This window comes from Toxoplasma gondii, chromosome VI (assembly GCF_000006565.2).
Source record: "Toxoplasma gondii ME49 chromosome VI, whole genome shotgun sequence".
Classification (NCBI taxonomy): Eukaryota; Apicomplexa; class Conoidasida; order Eucoccidiorida; family Sarcocystidae; genus Toxoplasma; species Toxoplasma gondii.
Window position 1 is genome coordinate 2,089,982 of NC_031473.1, and position 20,584 is coordinate 2,110,565.

General features: G+C 53.3%; 2 protein-coding genes across 2 annotated transcripts in view; one reads left to right on the plus strand and one right to left on the minus strand.

Moving 5' to 3' along the window:
* Positions 1-868: 868 nt before the first annotated feature.
* TGME49_242610 (WD domain, G-beta repeat-containing protein) lies at positions 869-5,714 on the minus strand. Its single transcript, XM_018780648.1, has 7 exons — positions 4,673-5,714; positions 4,066-4,445; positions 3,465-3,536; positions 2,900-2,970; positions 2,078-2,258; positions 1,701-1,885; positions 869-1,464 (listed from the first exon to the last, which is right to left on the minus strand). Exons 1-7 carry the CDS (start codon positions 5,291-5,293, stop codon positions 1,238-1,240), a joined length of 1,737 nt encoding a protein of 578 aa, XP_018637485.1. The 5' UTR covers positions 5,294-5,714; the 3' UTR covers positions 869-1,237.
* A 1,171-nt stretch (positions 5,715-6,885) lies between these two features.
* Positions 6,886-20,584, plus strand: part of TGME49_242625 (ATPase family associated with various cellular activities (AAA) subfamily protein) — a gene marked incomplete at both ends in the record, with an annotated part of 34,555 nt that continues 20,856 nt past the window's right edge. The window contains 7 exons of the mRNA XM_018780649.1: positions 6,886-9,256; positions 9,808-12,867; positions 13,228-13,587; positions 13,823-14,124; positions 14,833-18,446; positions 18,655-19,300; positions 19,717-20,332. Coding sequence (XP_018637486.1) covers positions 6,886-9,256; positions 9,808-12,867; positions 13,228-13,587; positions 13,823-14,124; positions 14,833-18,446; positions 18,655-19,300; positions 19,717-20,332 — 10,969 coding nt within the window. The remainder of the gene's footprint in view (positions 9,257-9,807; positions 12,868-13,227; positions 13,588-13,822; positions 14,125-14,832; positions 18,447-18,654; positions 19,301-19,716; positions 20,333-20,584) is intronic.

The following is a 20,584-nucleotide window of genomic DNA, read 5'->3' on the forward strand; positions in this document are numbered from 1 at the left end:
GTGCCGAGCAGGCTATCCCAGAGACGAATGACATGTGCCTATCAAACATGCGAATTCTACGCCTTCCCCCCCGGAAGTGTACTTCAAGAAGAGGAGAGGGATCCCATACCACCGCGATTGTTTTTGCTCTCCTAATAGATTGTGTTCAGTTGGTTCTCTTTCTAAAATATTCCCGATGTCCACTGTGCTCTGCTTACACAACAGAATTTGGTTCCCGTAGATAATGACCTTGTGTGTGACAAGTAAGTATCACTTGAATTTGCTTCTACACCCATCACTTTTATAACAAGTCAGAAGGCATTTCTGCAACGTCTGTAATGCAACTCGCGGATATGTACCTAGTCGGTCACTCTAGTTGGGGATTACGCGGGCTATGCGGCTTGCATGGCAGTCCATCGCGTCCATTACGCTGCTCGTTCGCTTCGCTTTATTTATAACAATGCGCCTGACTCGGATGCTGAACAGTTCAGAGGCTGTGACATGCGATTGCTCGATTTCGGTGGAAATGACTGGGAAAATAATCGGCTATTGCAGTCGGTGCTTTGCAGAAACTAGCAAAGTGTTGATACCTCTGCACACAGATTGCTATGCTACGCAGAAAGCTGGAACGAAAGCGCTGTAGACTGTTCCACAGCGTCCCCAACGCCGGTAACGGGCGGAGTAGGAGAATATGACTGATCGCTCTTCAGTTCAAGCCTGATATAATTTGAAACCAGTAACAGGCGCCACATCGGCAGCAAGACAGAAGAAACGAAAGCGACAGTCGGATGCATGTGAAAGAGGCTAACAATGGCAACAGCATGAAATAATGCGTTCAATATGACCAATCACACGAAGAGGCTCTTGCTGATGATGGCGGCAGTCACAAGGCTTTCCTCCCCAAATTGGAAGCGACCACTAGCTTCGTGACCTGTGACTGATTACATGGTACTCCTGATGCTAAGGCCTCCCATCGAAAATCAAACAATGTGTTTCAAATCCAAAATGTTATGCACCACACGGCCTGTTGAAATTTCGCAACAAAGCACTACATGTGATTGACTGAGAACGTAACATCAGACCCACACCACGTCTTCCTTGACCCAAAGAGGATTATCGTGCTTTCACTGGAACTGTGATGCAATTGTCACTCGATATCCGCCACGGCCTAGCCGTTTCCCTGGGAGACTGGAACTGACGTTCGCTACATGGAAAAACCGTCCTTGAGACGTGTAACCCTTCCAGATGGCACCGCTTACTACCAAACAGCTAGAAGACGGTCATAAAAACTGCACGACAAAAAAATACTGCCACTCAATGACGCGGTAGCATCAGAGGCAACAAAAGGACGACCAACAGTGCCAGGTAGACAATTAGCTGCAGACCACCGTCGCATACATTGCCGGCGAAGGCATTTGATAGACAGTGCCGAGATGCCGTAGGTCATGGATTGATGTCCCGAGAAGACGCCAAGCCTCTCAATATCTGCAGGACACCACAATCACTTTCACTGCATATTGACCTTATCCGCGTATGAATTATATACGAATCGACGTTTTTTTAATCTATCTGACACCTGGGTAGACTATGCGTTGAATCGCTTCTCAGCGGCGACACAATACTGAGAGATTTTGCAGACTACTTCCAGCCGCCTACAAGCCTGCTACAGTCTTTAGTCCACTGTCGAAAGTCCCATTAGACGATGAAATGTCGACAAATACCTGATTTAGTATCTCCAACGCGCCATAGTTCACCGCCACCATGACATGCAGCCACCAGCAGCAATCTACGTGATTGCTTCTCTGGGGTGTGCCACTTGAGTCTCCAGACGCCTCCTGAAACTTTGTATGAAGTCAGGGGGGATTGGAGATGCCGGCGGTCAAAAATGCGAACAGCTTCGTCGTAGCTGCAGAAGCACGCAACTCAGTTGGGTGCTAATACACCTTTGACAGTTCTCGTATCAATGCACAGGTATTTCAGTTCCTGCTCGCAAATGTTCCGGGTTGCGAAACCAAATCACTCAATGCAGCACCGGCATGATTACACGCGAAGCACCACTAGCACTTAACAGACTGCCCGAGAAGGGAGAATGTATTACCTGCCAGTCAATAACAAATTTGGATTGTCAGGAAAAAAGGTTATTGAAGTTACTCCCATGCTGTGGCTCCGTTTGTTCTCCATCACTAAAGCTGCAGGTACGCTTTCGTCCTCATTGCTTCCGACAGTTGTGAACTCTCTGCAACGTAGGTCCCACAACCTGACAATGCAGTCATCAGCTCCTGCCAGATTACACAAACACACTCAGGCAAAAAGCAGGTCTTGCTCGGCGGGGCTACACGGAGTTCACTTGCTGAGCAGTTCGCTTTTCATTGCCGAACTTGTAAGACCGACGAGACAGTGGGGACTGGTCACATGCGTTCACCGTGGAAGACCGTTCTTCAAGCGTGCATCGTGACAAGTACACTATACCGACATATATCTTTGCCACCGAATGGCGAAAGGAACCCAAGCGATTCTGTGCTGTAGATATGAGAGAAACCGTGGCATGCGGATAGTTCACATTGGCACTAGCGGACACTGATGGTGATCGATTCCTCTACCATCAACGCAAACGCCTGGGTCGATAGCGACTTCCGAGCACACATAAACGTCAACGATTCGCTGTCAACAAAAACGATGCACTCTTCCTGTTGCACAAGTCGTCAATGACAGCCGCAGTGAAAAACGAGGGTGAATGTCGACAAACCATTGCTGCATGCCACACGCGCGTTTCGTCGACGGTTTGACTCGAGTGCAACCATATTTCCCGGCATGAAATTGAGTCTACCCATGTGAATCGGACCACCGTCCCTACCCCTGCCAGGAGACGGAAACCCTTGATGAACCCTGTTTCTTCAATCATGTGGAAATGAATGCTGACCGGTTGCCATAGTGTTGCCGTGTTCGTGAGGGTCAAAGGCAATGCACCACGCCTCTGCTTCATGCGCCCTCCTTAAGACACAGAACAACACGACTGAAGAAAAGTAAGGAATCGTACGTTCGAGTGTATGGAAAGAGTCCCTATGGGGAGGCACATAACAAACAGGAAATGCTTGGTTTCAAGCGGTTCATGCCTGGCTAGGCTGGGTTCCCATGAAACCTTGCCGTTTCTTTGGTAAAGCATCGTGTTGGTATAGCCGACTGGCGGTTAAAGGAAGGGCCATGCAACAAAGCTCTACAAGCTTGCCTCACACCTAAGTGTCTGCTCGTCTTGCTAATTGCCTGTGACCACAAGAGTCGACAGACAACAAAACGAATACGCAGGTTGACATGATGGAACGCCCCGTTAAGGCAACAAACAACGCAAGCAACGGATAAACAGGCTTCTCTACTAGTAACGCAAAGATATTCGACCACAGTAAACGCCACAGACCGCCGCTGAAATACTCGACCCCCTCCATACGTGAACATAAGAAACACAAACAGCGTCGATAAGTCCGTCTCACCAAGAAGCATGGACGTGTTCCATATCCTTGACGACACTAACGTGACCGTCAGAACAGCACGCCGCGAGAAGCCTGTACAAGAAAAACTCGTCTGATGATACGAACCATGATTGTCGATCGATCAAACACTCGCGAACATGAGCACCTTGTGCTGCCCAGTTACGGGAGGATGCAACATGCACGACGGCAACAAGTATGAGTTGGCATCCTTGTATCGTGCCTAGTGCAGTCTAGGATGCCACCCTGTATCATCCAAACAGTGAAAAGCATCTCAGAGAGTGCCGACCGGGCGGCTGTCGTTCAGGTGGAGGCCGGACCTGCGTAGGTCCCCTCTATAGAGGAATACAGACGGTGCGTGGGGCTGACGTGCTTCAATTTCTCCCTTTCTGCTTGCTCCTTTCTGACGTAACCGTAACTCGAGCCTTCTGTACTGTTGACAGCGATACATACCACAAACCAGCATATACCTGTATATCTATGTATCTATCTATCCATATATATATATATATACATATATATATATATACGCATATCAAAAGTAGCAAGAGATACTGGAACTACTGGGGATACTGTGTAGCCCCAATTCCGCAAAGGCACCTACCTCCCGTCGTCTCCTAAGCTGTCCATGCCAACGCCGATGACTGTACCACTCGCTGTCTTCGCGGAATCATGGATTCCCGGCAACAGTATTCGCGCCAGCCGTGCGCAGCGACACACCGGGAGAGTGAGGCTCTTTTTATCGCATGCATTCGATTGATGATTGAGGACATCGGAAGGGGGCGATAACGCAGGTGCTTCCCCAAATGGTGAATTGCGTGCGTTAGAGGCGTTGAGCAACAGTTCGTCTTCTGAGTTCGACGATGTGGCTGCAGCCGAAGAATTTTCAAGAGAGACTTGTAGAATATGCAGAGCGCGGTCAGCGCCTACCGCCGCGAGCACGGACGAGCAAGCATCAGAGGAATCCGGCGTTGTGGTTTGAGCCTAGACATACACAGACATGACATTCATCTGGTAGGAACTCCAAACCGTTCCATGGAAGCTGATGTGAAAAACACAAGTAACAACGACAACCCGTAGCGACGGACGTAAAAAACGAAACGCACTGCGACCCTATCAGCCCCCTTCTTTACAGTTTCGCTCCAAATCACCCAAACAATCCGGCCTCGTTCTCTACGGATGCGCCGGACATTCCTTGCGAAAAAGCTCACCTCATCCTTGCCAGGCCTTGGTTCTCCGTCAGCCGGGAAGGGCGGAAGCCACGCTCGAGTGCGAACTGCCTGTTCCGCGTGCTCGGTCCCTTGATGTGTGACCGACATTGTAGCCCTCGGTAACCAGCGCAGATCAAGGATGCCGGCGCCGACGTCTACAGTGCCAACCGGATGGACACAAATGAATTCATCAGAGTGACCTGCGTCGCTGTCCGTCGACTTGTTTCCACCGACATCACGGAAACCGGCGGAACGTTCAGCTCGATGTTGAGCTGTCGACATCACGGCAGCTTGAGAGACAGTTTGAAGTGTTGTCCGTTCGCCATTTTCTACGTTGTCGCCTGCTTTGTTGTTGATGCCTCGAAAGGCACAGAAAAACGAGAGGCCGCCGTTGCGAGTGTTCGCAGACTCGTCGTGAGCGTACAGGCCTGCAGCGAACATGCCAGAAAAAAGGCACTGGCTCATTGTATCGCATGAACCATCTTCCTGTAAACCACGACCGACGCTCGCGCATGTCGTACAGCGAGGGAAAGCGTCTTGGCCGCGAGCCCACCCCTCTGCCCAGCTTTCTAGGCAGTCGGCGTTTGAGGGAAGGGCGAACCGAAGGAAATCTTGAGGCATTTTCTCGCCCAGAAAAAACACAAAGGTAGATAAAAGAATACAAAATGACGGGTTTCACAGCCTCGGGAAGGTTGCTTGGCCCATACGCCTGCCTCACGAAGTAAGAAACCTCCAGAGGCGCGCCGACAGAGCGACTGTCCAACCCAAGGTGCGACCTGGCCGAACGACCGGCGCCAGTGGTTTCGATTTTTATGTCGGAAAGAACCCTTAGCAGTGCTCGTTGATGGCGAAATAGCACGAAGGATTACGTCCTCTTAGCACGTTAAAGTGAATGATACAGTCCCGGCACAAGCCTGTGTCTTTCCACACATTGAAACCTCTTTAAGACAAGCGGTACGCGTGCTGGCTACGTAAAATACAACATGCGGCACGAAGTGGTACGGGCAGAGCAGGAAAGAACTCGAGTAGCGGCGACCCGCCGTTACATCTTACTCTCAAGTGGTTGAAAACATAGTCCACATTGACGAAGTTACTGAAGGAACTCCAAAAGATGCGAAAATATCTCGCGGATGGGCCGCGTGAATTTTCCAAATTGCATGCTGGCATGCATTCACGCTAGCATCGACACTCAAGTCTATCTTCTAACGGCCACGGGTACGTCAGGGGAGCGGGAATAAGCCACATGAAATACCATTTTATACTCAATCACTGGTACCCTTTTTCGGCACTCATATGCTGTTGGCAAGTTTAACTCTGGCAAATTGTGCATGGATGAAATACAAACAGAGGCCGCTCTTTCAAGCTCGGCCGCCCCACAGTGCGGGATGATTGTTATTGTGAATAAGAGAAGACCTGAAGAATTTTATACATAAAGCCTCACAGACGTTACAATAGCTCTCTTGTCTTTTGTCCGTCCATCACGCCTATTTGTATCCACTGTTTCACTAATTTTGTTCCTGCATCGCTCACATTGTAGTGCTGACCAGAGGCTCCCGCATCTCAGCTACCGGAGCTGTGGCTCCTCTTAAGTGTTTTTCAGGTCATCCGGTACCGCAATTCCGTCTATTTTCACTTGGCTGCAGTACCGGCGATATCAGTGTACCATTCTTTCGCTTTGGCAGTAGGCGACTGCTCCGTGGCGCCACGCAGCCAGAGCGACCAGTGAGGCTCCCTCGTCATGCGTGTCTGCGTTGTGTCTGAAACTTTGGAATACACTACTGTTCCTCTCTCGCCTACGTGAGGTTCCAAATCTTTCCCCCTGCTGCCCCCGTCCTCTCGTCTTTTTACCTGCCGAAGATGTGGGGGTTTTATCGACTGAGACTTTTGCGGTCCATACCCCTGATACTCCTTGCGTAGACACGCTTAGTCTGAACGGAGAGTTCAGCTCTTCCCTTCTGCTTTACTGCATGTGTTCCTTTCGCTCATTTTGGCACAGCAGCCATCACTGCGAGTGAACCAGCCGATTTCCGGAATAACCCTGCCTATCACCTCTTACTCGTCCGCTGTGCTTTCCCTCTGCGACTATCTTGTTGAACCGGTCCTTAGTTTTGGTCACCCACTTTCTCGTCTGGTCTTGAAATTCGAGCTTCTGCCTCTCAGTTTTCGTTCTGCAACGAATGCTCTCGGGTACCCTGGGAGCTTGAGAAGGACCCATGGCCTCTGAGAGTTCCAGTGTTGCTGCGGACATCGCAGCCGCTCTTCTTCCCCTTGTTCGCGCTCTTCTCCAAGAGGTGTCAGAACAGCTTCGAGTAGGCAACTTAAAGGGCACCCTTCGGCGGGTCGGAGCTCTAGGACACAGCAACAGCATACCCGTTCAAGATGGAATTTCGAGAGACCGAGCGGTTGACTCTGGGGAGGCACCGGGACCCGGCGTATCGAGGAAGCGGCAGAAGAACGGCTCTGTTTCCCTCGCGAAGTCAAGTGACGAGAGCGCGCCGTACCCTCCGGATGCAGAGACGGTCCAAACGCGTACGATGAAACGGGCGTCGGTAGACTCTGGAGGCGCTATCCCTTCGGGTGAGTCTTCTGACACAAGCACCGGGGCGCGATCTCTCACCTCTCGAGACTCGGTTTTCGGCAGACTACCTGAAGATGTCAAGCTTTACACGCATCGTTGTCGCGCACGCCTGCATGCGCTGATGAAACTGTTGGAGTCAGGGGGGTCTACGTTCCCCTGCGAGAACTCTGGAGGCCCGTCGCCATTTTTGTCCGATTCGTTGTCCACCTCTATCGAAACGGAATTCCTCTCCTGTTTACGCGACCTCCTTGTCAGCCCAGTAACTTCTGAAGCGGCCGTCCGCCACTGCCCACGGCTGTCGACGGTCACCGCTGCTTCTCTGCTTCTCTCCAGTTCGACGTTCCGACGAAATGTATGCCTCGGCAGCCGAAGAGTTTCGGCTTCTGGAACAAATGCGCAGGCGCAGAAGCTTACTCCTCGCCCACCCAGTCATTCTCCTCAACACTCCGGAGGTTCTAAACCGACTGAGCCAACTTTCGAATGCATGGAGATGTCGCTCGGGATGCCGCACGAGCCTGCCGCTGCTTCCGCGGATTCTACGGGTCCCTATAGTTCTCAAGGCGAGGACGAAACTTTGCAGGGAACTCGCTCGGCTTGCCTTTGCATCCTAGCTGGTCGCTTGCTTTCCGATCGCCTGTTGGGTAGCGTTGCATCTGAGTATGTCGGACATACGCTTTTAGTTGCATCTACAACAGTTTTGAAGGGCGGAGAGCCCTCAGAGAATGAAAGGGGCAAACGGAATGGAGCGCCGAAGCGACGTTCATCGGCGGATTCGTCGTACGTCGCGGATCCAGATGATGCGATCAGGAAACTCCTGAATTCTTTCCGCCTTCGCCCGCACGAGAAAACCGGGGAGGCGGGGCAAGCTCGTGTTGTCCGCGCAAGGAGCGAAGGAGGCACCTCTGGACCAGATGCAGGACATTGCTCAACCTCAAGCGAGAGCAAGAGCACAGTAACAGGCAGCAGCCGTCACGACTCGCTGGATGGCTCTCTGACAGACGAGGAGTATTTCTGGGCTAGCCAGTGCCTAATTGTCCTCAGGAGGTTTCTTTTAGGTCGCGACTGTCACAACGAAACTTCGGGGAATCGTACCTCCACTGCGGATGAAACAAAAACACAGGAACCAACGACTTTCAAGGGAGGCAAGGCCACGAGCCAGACAAGCAGTATAAGGGAGCAGCTGCGTTTGTCGCCTGTTCTCTTTGAAGTCTGCCTAGTTCTGCGGAGGTCGCAAGATCCGTTGCTTGCTTTTTTGGCTTCCCGCTGCCTCCTTTCAATGCTGAAACTTAAGGACACGGGCCATGTGAACCTTCGCCACTCTGGCATTTTTTGTCATATAAATGCGGGTGAATCTGACGGCACCACCGCCAGCGATCCTGGCTGCGAATCGAGAAGTACGGAGTTGAAACGTTTCTTCAGGACCGATATTGACTCTTTCAGGGAGGCGGAGCTCTTCTTTGGAGTGACAGGCGACACCGTTCCAGGATATGACGGAGCAAGCAGTCTGCCGGTTCGGTGCGACTTCCCTTCGTTGACCTTTCTCTCCTCATTCCTGGAAAGGAGGGCGCTTGCGCGCCTCCTTGTTCTTCGAAGAGCCGCCTCTCTTGCGGCAACAGGCTTCGCCAATGTAACAGAGTTCACCTCCAATTTCGAGAGTCTTTGGTATTCCACGTTGTCTTTGACTTCCGAAAACGATGACACGAGGAGCCACCAGTTGACGCCTCAAGTGGAACAGTCGATCAGGAGATTGTCAGCTAATTCGCCTACGACAACATTTTTACCCCTTGTGTCCACTGCCACAGCTCGACAGCTTGTTGATAGATTACGGTGTTGCTGCGTTGCTGGTCAAGATGCGCAAGGGCGTTCGAGACCTGCGATTCTCATTCACGGACCCTCTGGATCTGGGAAAACGTCTCTCATTCGTTGGGTCGCGGATATTGTGGGGCAGGAGCAGCCGCCAGTGTCGTTTTTCTTGGATGATCAGACGGATGCCAAGACTCTTATCGGTGAGTGGGGGAAGAATACGACCTTCGTCGAACAGGCCCAGAACGGGGGTGGGTTGACGCTGTCTGATGGCCGTAAACGGTTTTCTTGATTACTCAACGTCAACCGATAGGTTAGACTTGCTGGATATCGAAGAACCGGCAGGCGTCATATGCTTCATAAATATGGATTTTTCTTGCTCACATGTTGGTCCCGCTCCGTGCTGCAGGTTATCTGGTATGCTAAATTGTGGACGCTACACTCTGTGTTTCCTTGGTGGCCGGTAGAAACCCACGACTCGAGCATGCTCGCTCTTGGTATGCACACTTACCAGACCGTTCGAAAGAGTGGCAATCAATGACTGCTTTTATACACAACGTGGCGATAGAGGTGGGCTGTGTCTGTGGCTTCCCATGAGCGAATGGTAGGTGCGTGAGGGAGAAGGGAGAGAATTTTATGGAAAAAAGAAAAAGAAAACACTGTGCAGTAGGAACCATTTGCAGTATACCATCCAAAACATTTTCAACAAACAGCCCCGTATTATCTTGTAGAACTGATATGTGCATGCCTTTAGGCTCCTGGGTGTGCAGCCGGGGGGGCGGGAGCCTCTTTACATGGCAGGATGGCCTGCTTACGCGCTGCATAGCGGAAGGCCGTTGGTGCATTTTCGAGCAAGTTCAAAGGCTGCCGATCAATGTGCTGACACTTCTGGCCAACGTTGCCACAGAAGGACGCCTGGTGATCGACGAACAGCATCGCGTAGTGCAGGCACACCCCCGGTTTGCTCTCTTCGCCACTATTACGCCTACTGAGATGGTGGGAACTGGCGGTCTCTCTGCATTTCTGCATGCTATACGCTTCCCAAGCACAACATCTAACCAGCTGCCGCCCACTGAGGGCTTGAAAGGAGACGGCATCACGCCGTTGGAAGGGTCGTCTGCTGCAGAACGTGTTTGCTCGGCTCAGGCATCTCGACAGACTAAACACGGCCTCCAACCATCATCCCTTGCATGCACAGCTCAAGATGGAGCAGCTGGTAGTCTCACAAAAGATAAGAAGGTCCTGTTACAGCTCTTTCGGCCGGCGATGGAAGCCCCTCCTTTGCTGAGGACATGGATCACGTTGCATGTGCCGCATCCGACGAAGGGCGACATTCTTCGCATTATCGAAGAATCGTTCCCGGCTGTGAATCCGATCGCTGCGCGGGTGGTCGCAGCAGTCCAAGCATCGTGCTGTGGTACCGCGAGTGGCTTTTCAGGTGTGGCAATGCCGAGTGTTGAATACTCGACCACGGAGCGTCAAAGAGCCACAGAGTTCTACCGCGCCGCTGGGGGTCGGCTGCCTCAGCTGCGAGACCTCTTGAAGCTCTGTAGACGACTGGAGAACGAGGCAAAGACGATTGCCCCATCGACCAAGAGTGCCTTTTCTGGCAAGCATTTGACGGAGGCCGTTCGGCTGCGAGTTCTCCGCGCAGCCGTCGGGACTCTCTTTTGCTGCATAGGGAACGCGAAGGATCGCCTTGAAGTTGCCACGCGCTTTGCAGCTGTGTGGCAACTGGACAGGATCCTCGTTGCCTACCTCCTCGAGGAGGAGGTTCCATCTGTGCAGCTGAAATCAGATCGTGTTGTCGTTGGGCCTTACACGCTGACGCGAATGTCACACCAAGAGCACACCAATTTGTTGACGCCGACTCGCAGCGCTCTAAACGCGACAGAGTCTCAGCTCGGCAACATTTCTGTCTCCTCAACGCAGGAATGCATTGCCAGGACTGGCTCCATGGGCTCCCCGTACTCTCCAACGCACTCGCAGCTTCGGCTCCTGCAGCACGTCGTCGGCGCTCTCGTTCACGGCGAGCCTCTGCTGTTGGTTGGGGACACAGGGTGTGGAAAGACAGCTCTTGTGTCATACGTTGGGGCGCTGACTGGCCACGAACTCGTTGTCTACAACTTCAGCGAGCAAAGCGAGGCGGCAGATCTCATCGGATCGTGGCGACCTGTTGAAGATCCAGCACGCCACATCAAGGATGTGTGGCAAGAATGCACTTCGCTGTTGCACACGCTGGCCAGAACACGCTCGATGTTCGCTGATTCTCAGGAGCGTCGGGGGACCGAAGAGAACTTCGAACGAGACGCAACTCAAAACGGGAGGAGGAAAAAGAAGAAGACAGTGGCGACACAGGCCGATCAGGACAGCCGAGGGACAAAACATGAAAAACAACCACAGCATGACAAGCTGGATGTACCACAATTGCTGGTGAACGGCCAGCGCCTACTGCACCGCAGAGCATTTCTCGCAGTCCTGGAACTCATTCTGGCTGTGGCGAGAGCCGCAAAAGATTCAGTTGATGGAAACGGGACGGGAGTCACTGGCGATGCTTCAGCTCGGGAAGGCGGGAAATGGGAACGCGCGAAGGGACTAAAATTGAAGGCGGAAGCAGATGACAAGAGACACAGAACTGTTCAGATGGACGGCGCTGCTCCCGAGGTTGCCCTGGCAGAACGCGGCGATCAGCACGGCGAAGGCAGCATCGCGGCTGTGACAGCAATCAGGTGGCAGAGACTGGCGAATCAATGCGAGCGACTTCTCCGTGATCCGCAGGTGGTCGCGGAAAGCGGGCCCACTCCTCCGTCGCTCGCCTCGTATCTCAGTTCAGTGGGCCTCAAAACAGACGCATCAGCCCTGGCCGGCACACCGACATCATCGCACGCGGTGACAAGCAACACAGGAGGCGGGAAAGCGAATGGAATGAGGTCCCCAATTCGTTTTAGTCTTCGCGAAGGGCTGCTGGTCGATGCAATCCGAACGGGCAAGTGGCTGCTCCTGGACGAAATAAATCTGGCGCCAGCGGATGTTTTGCAGCGTCTATTGGGAATTCTGGATGATCCTAAAGAACCGTTTTTGGTTCTGGAAGACAGCAGCAGGGCGCCTGTTCAGCCGCATCCGAACTTTCGCCTTTTCGCGTGTATGAATCCACCGCGTCTGAGTACCATGTCCAGTGCCTCTGGCACTTCTCCGGCTTCGCCCTGTAGAACTCGGTCTATAACAGGGAAGGAGGGATCCATCATCGACGGCCCGACAAGCGCTGCAACAGGCAAGAAGGAGCTCCCCTTCGATTTCCGTAACCGGTTCACGGAGCTCTACGTGGACGAGATCACGCTGCTGGAGGACGTGGTCGCCATCGTCGACAGCTACCTAGTTCGTCTGGCGCCACATCCGCCCTCTCGCTCACTTGCGCAGGTCTACCTCCAGCTCCGGAAGCTTGCGTCCGAGTATCAGATCGTGGACGGCTCTCGGCGACCGCCGTCATTTTCCGTCCGCACACTTGTCCGGGCACTGAAACATTGCGTCGCAGCAGTTCGCAGACCGGTGTCGCCGACTCCACTCCATGTCGCCCTCTCGGATGGTGTGTTGTCGGCCTTCGCTACACCACTCGCCGCGAGTAGCGTGAAGGTGGTCGAGGCGCTGTTGCAGTCCACACTGGGGAGCTCGGGCACTGGAAGTTCCGAGTCTCGGGCAGCGAAATCAAAGGAAAAAGATTCGAGTCTCGCTGGCCGCGCCGACGTGACCCTGGTCATGTCCAGTGATGGTGGCAAAGTCGATTATGTCAAGGTCGAGGGGTATCTTATCAAAGCTGGTAGGTTCAGGTCGCCCCACTCCTGGTTGTCACCTGACGTGGGACAGCGGCTGACGGCCTCAAAATAGGAACCAAAGTATCATGCTAGACAGGACTCGCAATCACGTGCTACCTCATTTTGTGCCACGCTTGGATCTCTTCGGAGAACCAACCGACGTGATAAGATATGAACACACGTATGAGACAAACAGTAGCCTTGGCCTCAGGATCTCGCGTTCCGTAAAATGGCGTCCACGTCTGGTCGACTGTGGCTAGCGGCATCAGACTGGCGATACACTGTGCACATGCACGCATTACAACCATGCGTACCAGCTATGGGACAATGTGGGACCGTGTGCATTTTGGTTTGGCGTGGTGCAGGCCCGTTACCCATCGATATCAACGCAGCTCACGAGCGCTATGTCGTGACTCCATCCGTTCGAGCGCAGCTCCGGACACTTGCTCGGCATCTATCCGGTAGCCGTTCGGCGCTTCTTCTAGAAGGACCAACATCTGCGGGGAAAACGACAGTTGTGTCGTTCCTTGCTAAGCTGACAGGTCACGCGTTTTTGCGAATCAATAATCATGAGCACACAGATGTCCAGGAGTACACGGGCCAGTACGTGTGCGGCGAGAAGGGGGATATCGTCTTCGAAGAGGGCCCGCTTGTCAAAGCGGCCAGGGAAGGTTCCTGGGTCGTAATTGACGAGCTAAATCTCGCGCCCAGCGAGGTACTCGAAGGTATGTCGCAGCTGTGAAACAAACACACTCCGCCGAGGTTCAGTTTTAGGGTATCACAAATGAGTTCTAATAACGAGCGGAAGAAAAGGGCTTGTAAACACTGCCACGGATAGGCCGTGCTGTTTTTTTGCTTCTTGGCGGCTTCTATGCACCCTTTCACAAACGATACCCATACGCAGTGCGTCAGCCAGCTCACGTCATTAACATGGAGATTGTGTCTTTCAAATACCTTCAGGCTTGAACCGTTTGCTGGATGATAACCGCGAACTGTTTATCCCTGAGACGAACACCACAGTGAAGGCACATGCAGACTTTCAGCTGTTTGCCACGCAAAACCCGTCTTGTTTGGGCCAGTACGGCGGTCGCAAGAATTTGTCGAGGGCGTTCCGGAATCGGTTCGTCGAGGTTTTCTTCACGGACTTCCCATCCTCTGACCTCCTCGTCATGCTCCAGCATCGGTGTAAACTGCCGCTCTCTCGCGCGCAGGCTATTCTACGTACCTACACGGAACTTGCGACAAAGCGTTCCCGCAGCTCTGTAGGCTCAAAAGTCCCGTTTGATGCGTGGTCGTAACTGTTTGAAGATAGTAAAGCAACGCAGCCATGTGGTGCATTCTGTGATTGTCGGCAGAGACTTCGGCTGTGCTTGTTTTTCTGTTGATACCATTGTGCTTCGTTCATTCGCAACCATGACGGAAGTCGAGAGAGTCGTCTACACGAGTCTCCCCATGGACCAGGCGTCGACTGCTGAGTGCCACACCATTTTGCACGCTGTCAGTAACCGGAATCCGATTATGTTCTCTCTGATAAGCCAATTTCTACGCCCTATAGTGGCAGCCAATACCGTTCTCTGCTGTCTGATAGTCATCGCTCAAGAATGTCTACGTGGAACCTGCGCCTTCAACACCTGTGCGAATCGCTGAGTGTGGCGTGAGCTCGGTGATGCGTCTGTGAACGTTGTAGACTGTTATGTAATGGACGCTGCTTGACGACGCTTCTAGAGGGACTTCGTTGTACACGTATGGCTCCAGCCCTTCTCACATCTGCTGTAGCTTTGCATGTATCAATCACCGAGACGCGCCACGAGTAGGCGGCGGAGTTCCGAGGTCGATTCGCTCAAAAAGGCAAGTTGATGTCACTAGGTGTATATAAACAACCTTTTCTGGTGAGTATATAAGTTGTTGCAATTAACGGAGTTGATGATCACACGCGCCAACCTCTGAGGTGATGCTCCTTTTTTGTGCAGGTTTTCTCTGGATCTCACAGTTTCATGACAATTCGCGACCTTCTTCGGTGGGGTCGGCGAGTCGGAAACTCCCCGGTCACTGCGACTGATTCCGGCCCCGACAAGGAGCGAACCTGCGTAAAAGACAGCGTTGCGACTATGCAAAGTCGTAGCAAAGGGCAACTCGCCTCTGATGCGAAGAGGCCGTCGGAGGCGGCCGCCGCAGCTCACGCGTCGGCGCCGGCTCCTTCGTCGTTGGAGGAAGTGGCACTGGAAGGCTGGATATTGATCGGGGAGCGACTGCGTAACCAAGACGAGCGAGATGTGGTGCGGGAGGCCATTGAGCGCCACTGCCTCAAGTCGACCGCCCGCCACCCGAAGCACCTCACCATCGACTACACGGCGGATCCCTATGTTAAGCAATTCCGCAAGCGTTTGGAGGAAAAAATAGCAGATGTTTTGTCGGCGTCTGATTCGTCAGAGGGCTGCATGCCAGCTAGGGAGCCGACGACAGCTTCAGAACAGACGCGTAGGGAGGATGGGGCGGAACTGCCAAATGCTGAAGCGGATGGTATGAAGCCAAGCAGTCCTCGAGGGCCGAGTAGAGGTGAATCACGGCTGCCTCCGTGTCTACCCTTTGTTTTCACAGAGAGTTCGTGCCGCCTTCTGGCCCTTCTCCTTCGCTGTGTTTCGTTTGATGAACCCGCGCTTCTAGTTGGAGAGACTGGTGGAGGGAAAACTGCAACGTGCGAGCTGGTAGCGTGGGTCGAGGGTCACGGGACCGGTGCGCCGGCGAACGGGAGTCATGAACATTTGCGGGATACCTCGACAGGGACGAAAGACGAAGTCTGCCAGGCTGTACAGATCCCGAAAAACGTTGACGACACGAATTTGATGAGTATGTTCAACTGTTTTCTGCAAATGGAAGCGGCAGATCTGCTTGGTGGCATGAAGCCAGTTGGTAGAGAGAGACTTCGACGCGCTGAGGAGGATGAGCGACAGCAGAGGCGATTCTTGAAACGCTTGTTGACGTTCACCAGCGACGAGGAAATTTCATGCGACATTGAAGAGAATCTGTGCTCACGCGTATCGCCATCGGATCTCCCGGCAGCATTCAAAGAGGCTGCTACCGCCCACACTGCTGACGCCATGCGGTTCTTGGGTGGCTCATCTAAAGCACTTGGTGCGGCCGTGACTGCAGCTGGCGGGGACTGGGTCAGATGTGCAGAAATGATATGCCGCGCAATTAAGGCGGCACTCAAGCGTTCCTTGGCTAGCGGGACGAAGACGGTAAATCGGAACGCTCTCTGCAATTTGGACGCGCCTTCTCACCAGAAGAGAAGTCGAGATTTTGAAATATCAACCCCCAACCCTACCGGGGGACAGGACAAGAATGACCGCAGAGAAGACGTCATTGCCAGGCAAGGTCACCATACGGACAACAAGGAGGAAGAAGATGCTGGCAACATACAAATAAACAAAAAACAGAAAAAGCCAAAACGGCGAAAAGAAAGAACAGATGGGTATGAGGTCAACTCGACCGAGGAATTTGACAGCTCCCAACCGTCAGTGCCTCAGCACCCTTCGAATGATCAGAACTTGGCGGATAAACATGGAAACGTTGCTTTTGAAACGGACGGCGATCGTGAAAAGTGTCTCGTCTACGTCGACGTCGTGATGAAAGCTTGCACAAAGTGGCTGGCAGCAGTGCACAAGACGCAGCAGGTCTTTGAGTGGGAAGATGGCCCGATCATAACAGCGATGAAACAGGGCCAAATGTTTCTGCTGGACGAAATATCTCTCGCTCAAGATGCGGTGCTCGAGCGACTGAACTGTCTTCTGGAGGACTCGAGAGAAATCGTGCTCAGCGAGAAAGGTGGAGATGTTGAGATTATCAAGGCTGCTCCAGGTTTCAGGTTTTTCGCCACGATGAACCCTGGGGGCGACTTTGGCAAGCGAGAACTGTCGCCGGCTCTCCGAAACAGGTTGACTGAAATCTACGTTCCTTCCTTTGACTTTGAGTCTAAGGACGCCGTAGCCCTGGTGAACCGCCGGCTCGAATCGACAGCGTGCGAGACCGTGATCCGACAGCTTGTTCAAGTGGAGATGCGCCCCAGTCCCGACAACAGCACTGTCGCGGAGAAACGGATTCGCCAACACTCCAGTGGAAGCACGAAACCGACAGTTGACTCTTCTGGAGACTGTCGTGCAGAAGGCTGTTTGACGGCCTTGTCATCGGCTGTACTCAAAGTGTTGGCATGGTTTGGCCGCCATGCTCAGCGGGGCACATCGGTGCGTGACATTTTAAGCTGGGTCTCTTTTATGGACGCCTTTGTCAGTCAGCAGGCCCGACTCCTACACTCTTTGCACCGGGGACGGGAACTGGCCATGCTACCCGTGGCGCATGTCGATCCGAAGAGTTCTTCCACCCGCCTGGTCACTCAAGCGTCGGCATGGGCGTTGATCGAGGGCTTTGTGCACGGCGGATGCATGACCCTGTTGGATGGGCTTGGCGTTGGGAATGACGTGCGTGTCAGTAGGAATGAACTAGTGGATTTAGAGGTGGCGCTGTTAGATGGAGGCAAGCGTGACGGCGAGTTTGTGGCGCGCAACACCGTGGACGAAAGCCGAGAGTCTCAGCAGCTCATCGAAAAACGCATTCTTAGCCAGAACAACTACCAGCTGGCACATCGGGCCATCCTTGCGGTGCTGTTGGTAGAAGCAGCAAAGCTTCAGGCGTTCCTTGGCGTGACAGACGTTGAAGAAGTTGCTCCGCTGAGGAAGCTGAAGGATGTCACACCGCCCGGGTTCAGAGGGACTTCCTCTCGAGATGACACCACTGCTCTTTTGTCCTCGATCGTCGCCCTTCGTCAAAGAGGCACTCTGACGCTGTCCTGGAAGCAGGTCATCGAAACGTTTGGTGAAGACGGCTTTGAGTGGGCGAGACGGGCACTGCGAGACATGGCTGAGAGAAACTCATCCGAAGAACCGTTGCCCACTGGGGTGCCGAAGAAGTGGCTCAGCGGCCTCGCGGTTGGCCCGTTCCGGCTGCCAGGGAAGCAGATCGACAATCTGGAAACGTCTGCAATCGACCAAAACTCTTCCTCGGGCCTTCCAGCTCATGAGACCGGGAAATCACGGCTAAAATCCAGTGCTGAAGTTGCAGAACGGGCCGGCTTCGTCATCAGATCACCAGCAACTATTGTGACACTGGGGAAACTTTTAAGATGTCTTTTGTTGGTGCAAGGAGACGTTCAGGCGGCGCTGGAAGATGACGGGGAGACTGCAGAGACTGAGGCGGGGCTGCGCCGTCCGGCGCGACGTTCCCCAACTGGTCGACACGCTGTGTTGCTAGAGGGACCTCCAGGAGCCGGGAAAACCTTCGCACTGGGAATGCTTGCAGCACTCTGTGGACGCCGTCTTGTCCGCATGAATATGAGTGAAGATTCAGAGCTGAGCGATTTAATTGGCATGTTCGTACCCGGCGGTTCTGAGGAAGAAGAACAAGAAGAGCCGACAGAACCAGCGGAAGTTGGCGACAGTGCGCCGAACCTTGTTCCTGGAAAAAAGGATCCTTTCCGGGAGGGTGGGACGGAGTCGGAAGGCACACAAACAGACTCCTCTTCACGTTTCCGGTACGCCTAAACACGTCTCAACATATCATATGTGCAACAACGATCTCAGGTGCACATTAACTGCAGCCAATGTTCTTGCTGTTGATGAGGTGGTGTATCCGTCAAATGACCTCTCTTCGAGCAACCTTGACAACTCTGTGGGGAGTTCTCTTCTATAGTAAAGATAAGGCCTCAGAGTCTGCTTCGTGCGATCTGCGTTTGTGTGCAGTTGGGTCGACGGGATCTTGACGCGTGCCGTTCGGAGTGGAGACTGGATTTTGCTCGACGAGATCAATCTGGCAAGTCAGGCGACGCTGGAGGGTCTGAACTCGCTTCTCGACCATCGGCGTTGCCTGTTCCTTCCATGCTCTCCTGTGCCTCTAATTGCGCCACCATCGTTTTGTCTGTTTGCGACGCAAAACCCTGCGGCAGCGCGAATGGAGTCAGGAGAGGTGTGGGAAGCAGGGCAGAACAGCGCCAGCTCCGACGGGCGAGCAGATGCGCTTGAAGACAGCAGCTTGGATGCGGAGCTGATGGGGCAGAAAAAAGGTGGCAAAACGCATCCTGCTCCGCAGACCCGGGGAGTGAGCGGTCGGAAAGGTTTGCCGCAGTCGTTCTTGAATCGATTCTACAAGCTGTCTGTGGCCGACTTGGGACCGAGTGATCTGAGGGCTATCGCGTCGAACATCCTCACACTCAGCCGGAGCAGCGCAGTTAACACACTGCACAGAAAGTCTGCACTTTTCTCGTCGTGCGTCGTTCAGTCGGTGCTGGCGCTTCGTCGAGTCTCGTGGGAAAAAGCGTTCCATGGTCGAGAAGAGTGGGAGTGGAACGTTAGGGATGTCGTCAAAGTGATGCGATTGATTTCCGAGGGAGTAAGTGACGTCGACAAATGAAGGAGCTGGGGAAAATACGGTGGGGGATCCCGCTTTTAGATAAGGTCGTTCTGACCGAAGTATGAACTCGTGTGCGGTTGTGCCACACTACGGTTGCTTCCGTAGGCAGGCAAGGTGGCACGACTCGCGTGAAAACACGCAAACGCTTGAAATCGAGTGAATTTACAGTATTCGTCGTCGACGTTGGGTGAACTTTGGCATCCCCTTTTGTGATGAGGCAGCAAAGAACACAGATGCTCCAGAATAACGCCTATGAAGGAATAGCAGCAACAAGGTTTTTGCAGTTTTTGTCGTCCCCTTACATCACGGTGGCGATTCAACCAACGCGGTGCTGACACTGTTGTGGAATCAGTTGATTTCATTCGTTGTCACTGTTCTGCCCGGCTTGTGTGCAGCTTCCTTCTCGGGACTTCCGTGTTGCCATCGCCGTCACTCTCCTTTCACGGCTTCGCTGCAAGAAAGATGTTGATGCTGCAGCTGCCTGCCTCCAACACTGTTTTGAAAGGGTAGGGATGTGTGGAGGCAATCCACAGAAAACAGAAGACGATTCAGCGCGGGCCGAGTATGCACCGGGGGACAAGCCATCAACTGGCGAACGGCTCGGATGTTGGCATTACTGGGGCCGTCATTTTATCAAGGAAGGAGGTGAGTCCCAGTCAAGAATCGACTGCACGCCGTGTCAGCGCCTGCCACCCGGCTCGAGCGTTGGGTCTGCAGCCTCCAGATCTTCCTGTTACAAGCGATATCTGGACTTCTTGCGTTTCGACGGCAGTGACGGCAATCTTTGGATCGGTGAAATGGTTTTACCTGTGGAGGCGACCTCATGCCAAAACGAAAAGGGCGGACAATCTCGATCGGAAGTGACTACCGGAGCAACGGTGCCTCGTGGTGCGGTCACGTCGAATGACGACATGGCAGTTCTTCTCGATTCTCAGAGGATGCTAATCGGCGCCGTGGCTTGTGCGGTGAAAGCGAAGTGGCCTGTTCTACTCGTCGGCGACTCCGGAAGCGGTAAGTGGCGCGAATAGACTCGAAGAAAAGCTGTGCCTTTTCCTCCTTTTTCGCCCACCATTGAACGGGTGCAGCACCCCTCAAAACATGAGAACAGCCAGTTCTGCACACTGTGAAATGCCTACAGCCAACTACCTACGTCCACTCGACTGATGACAGGATCCATTCGATACTTAAAGGTTCTGCGGTTCCCCTCGCCTATGCAACTGGGAAGGGGGGAAGCACTGGAATGTATGCTGCGCCATGTGTAAA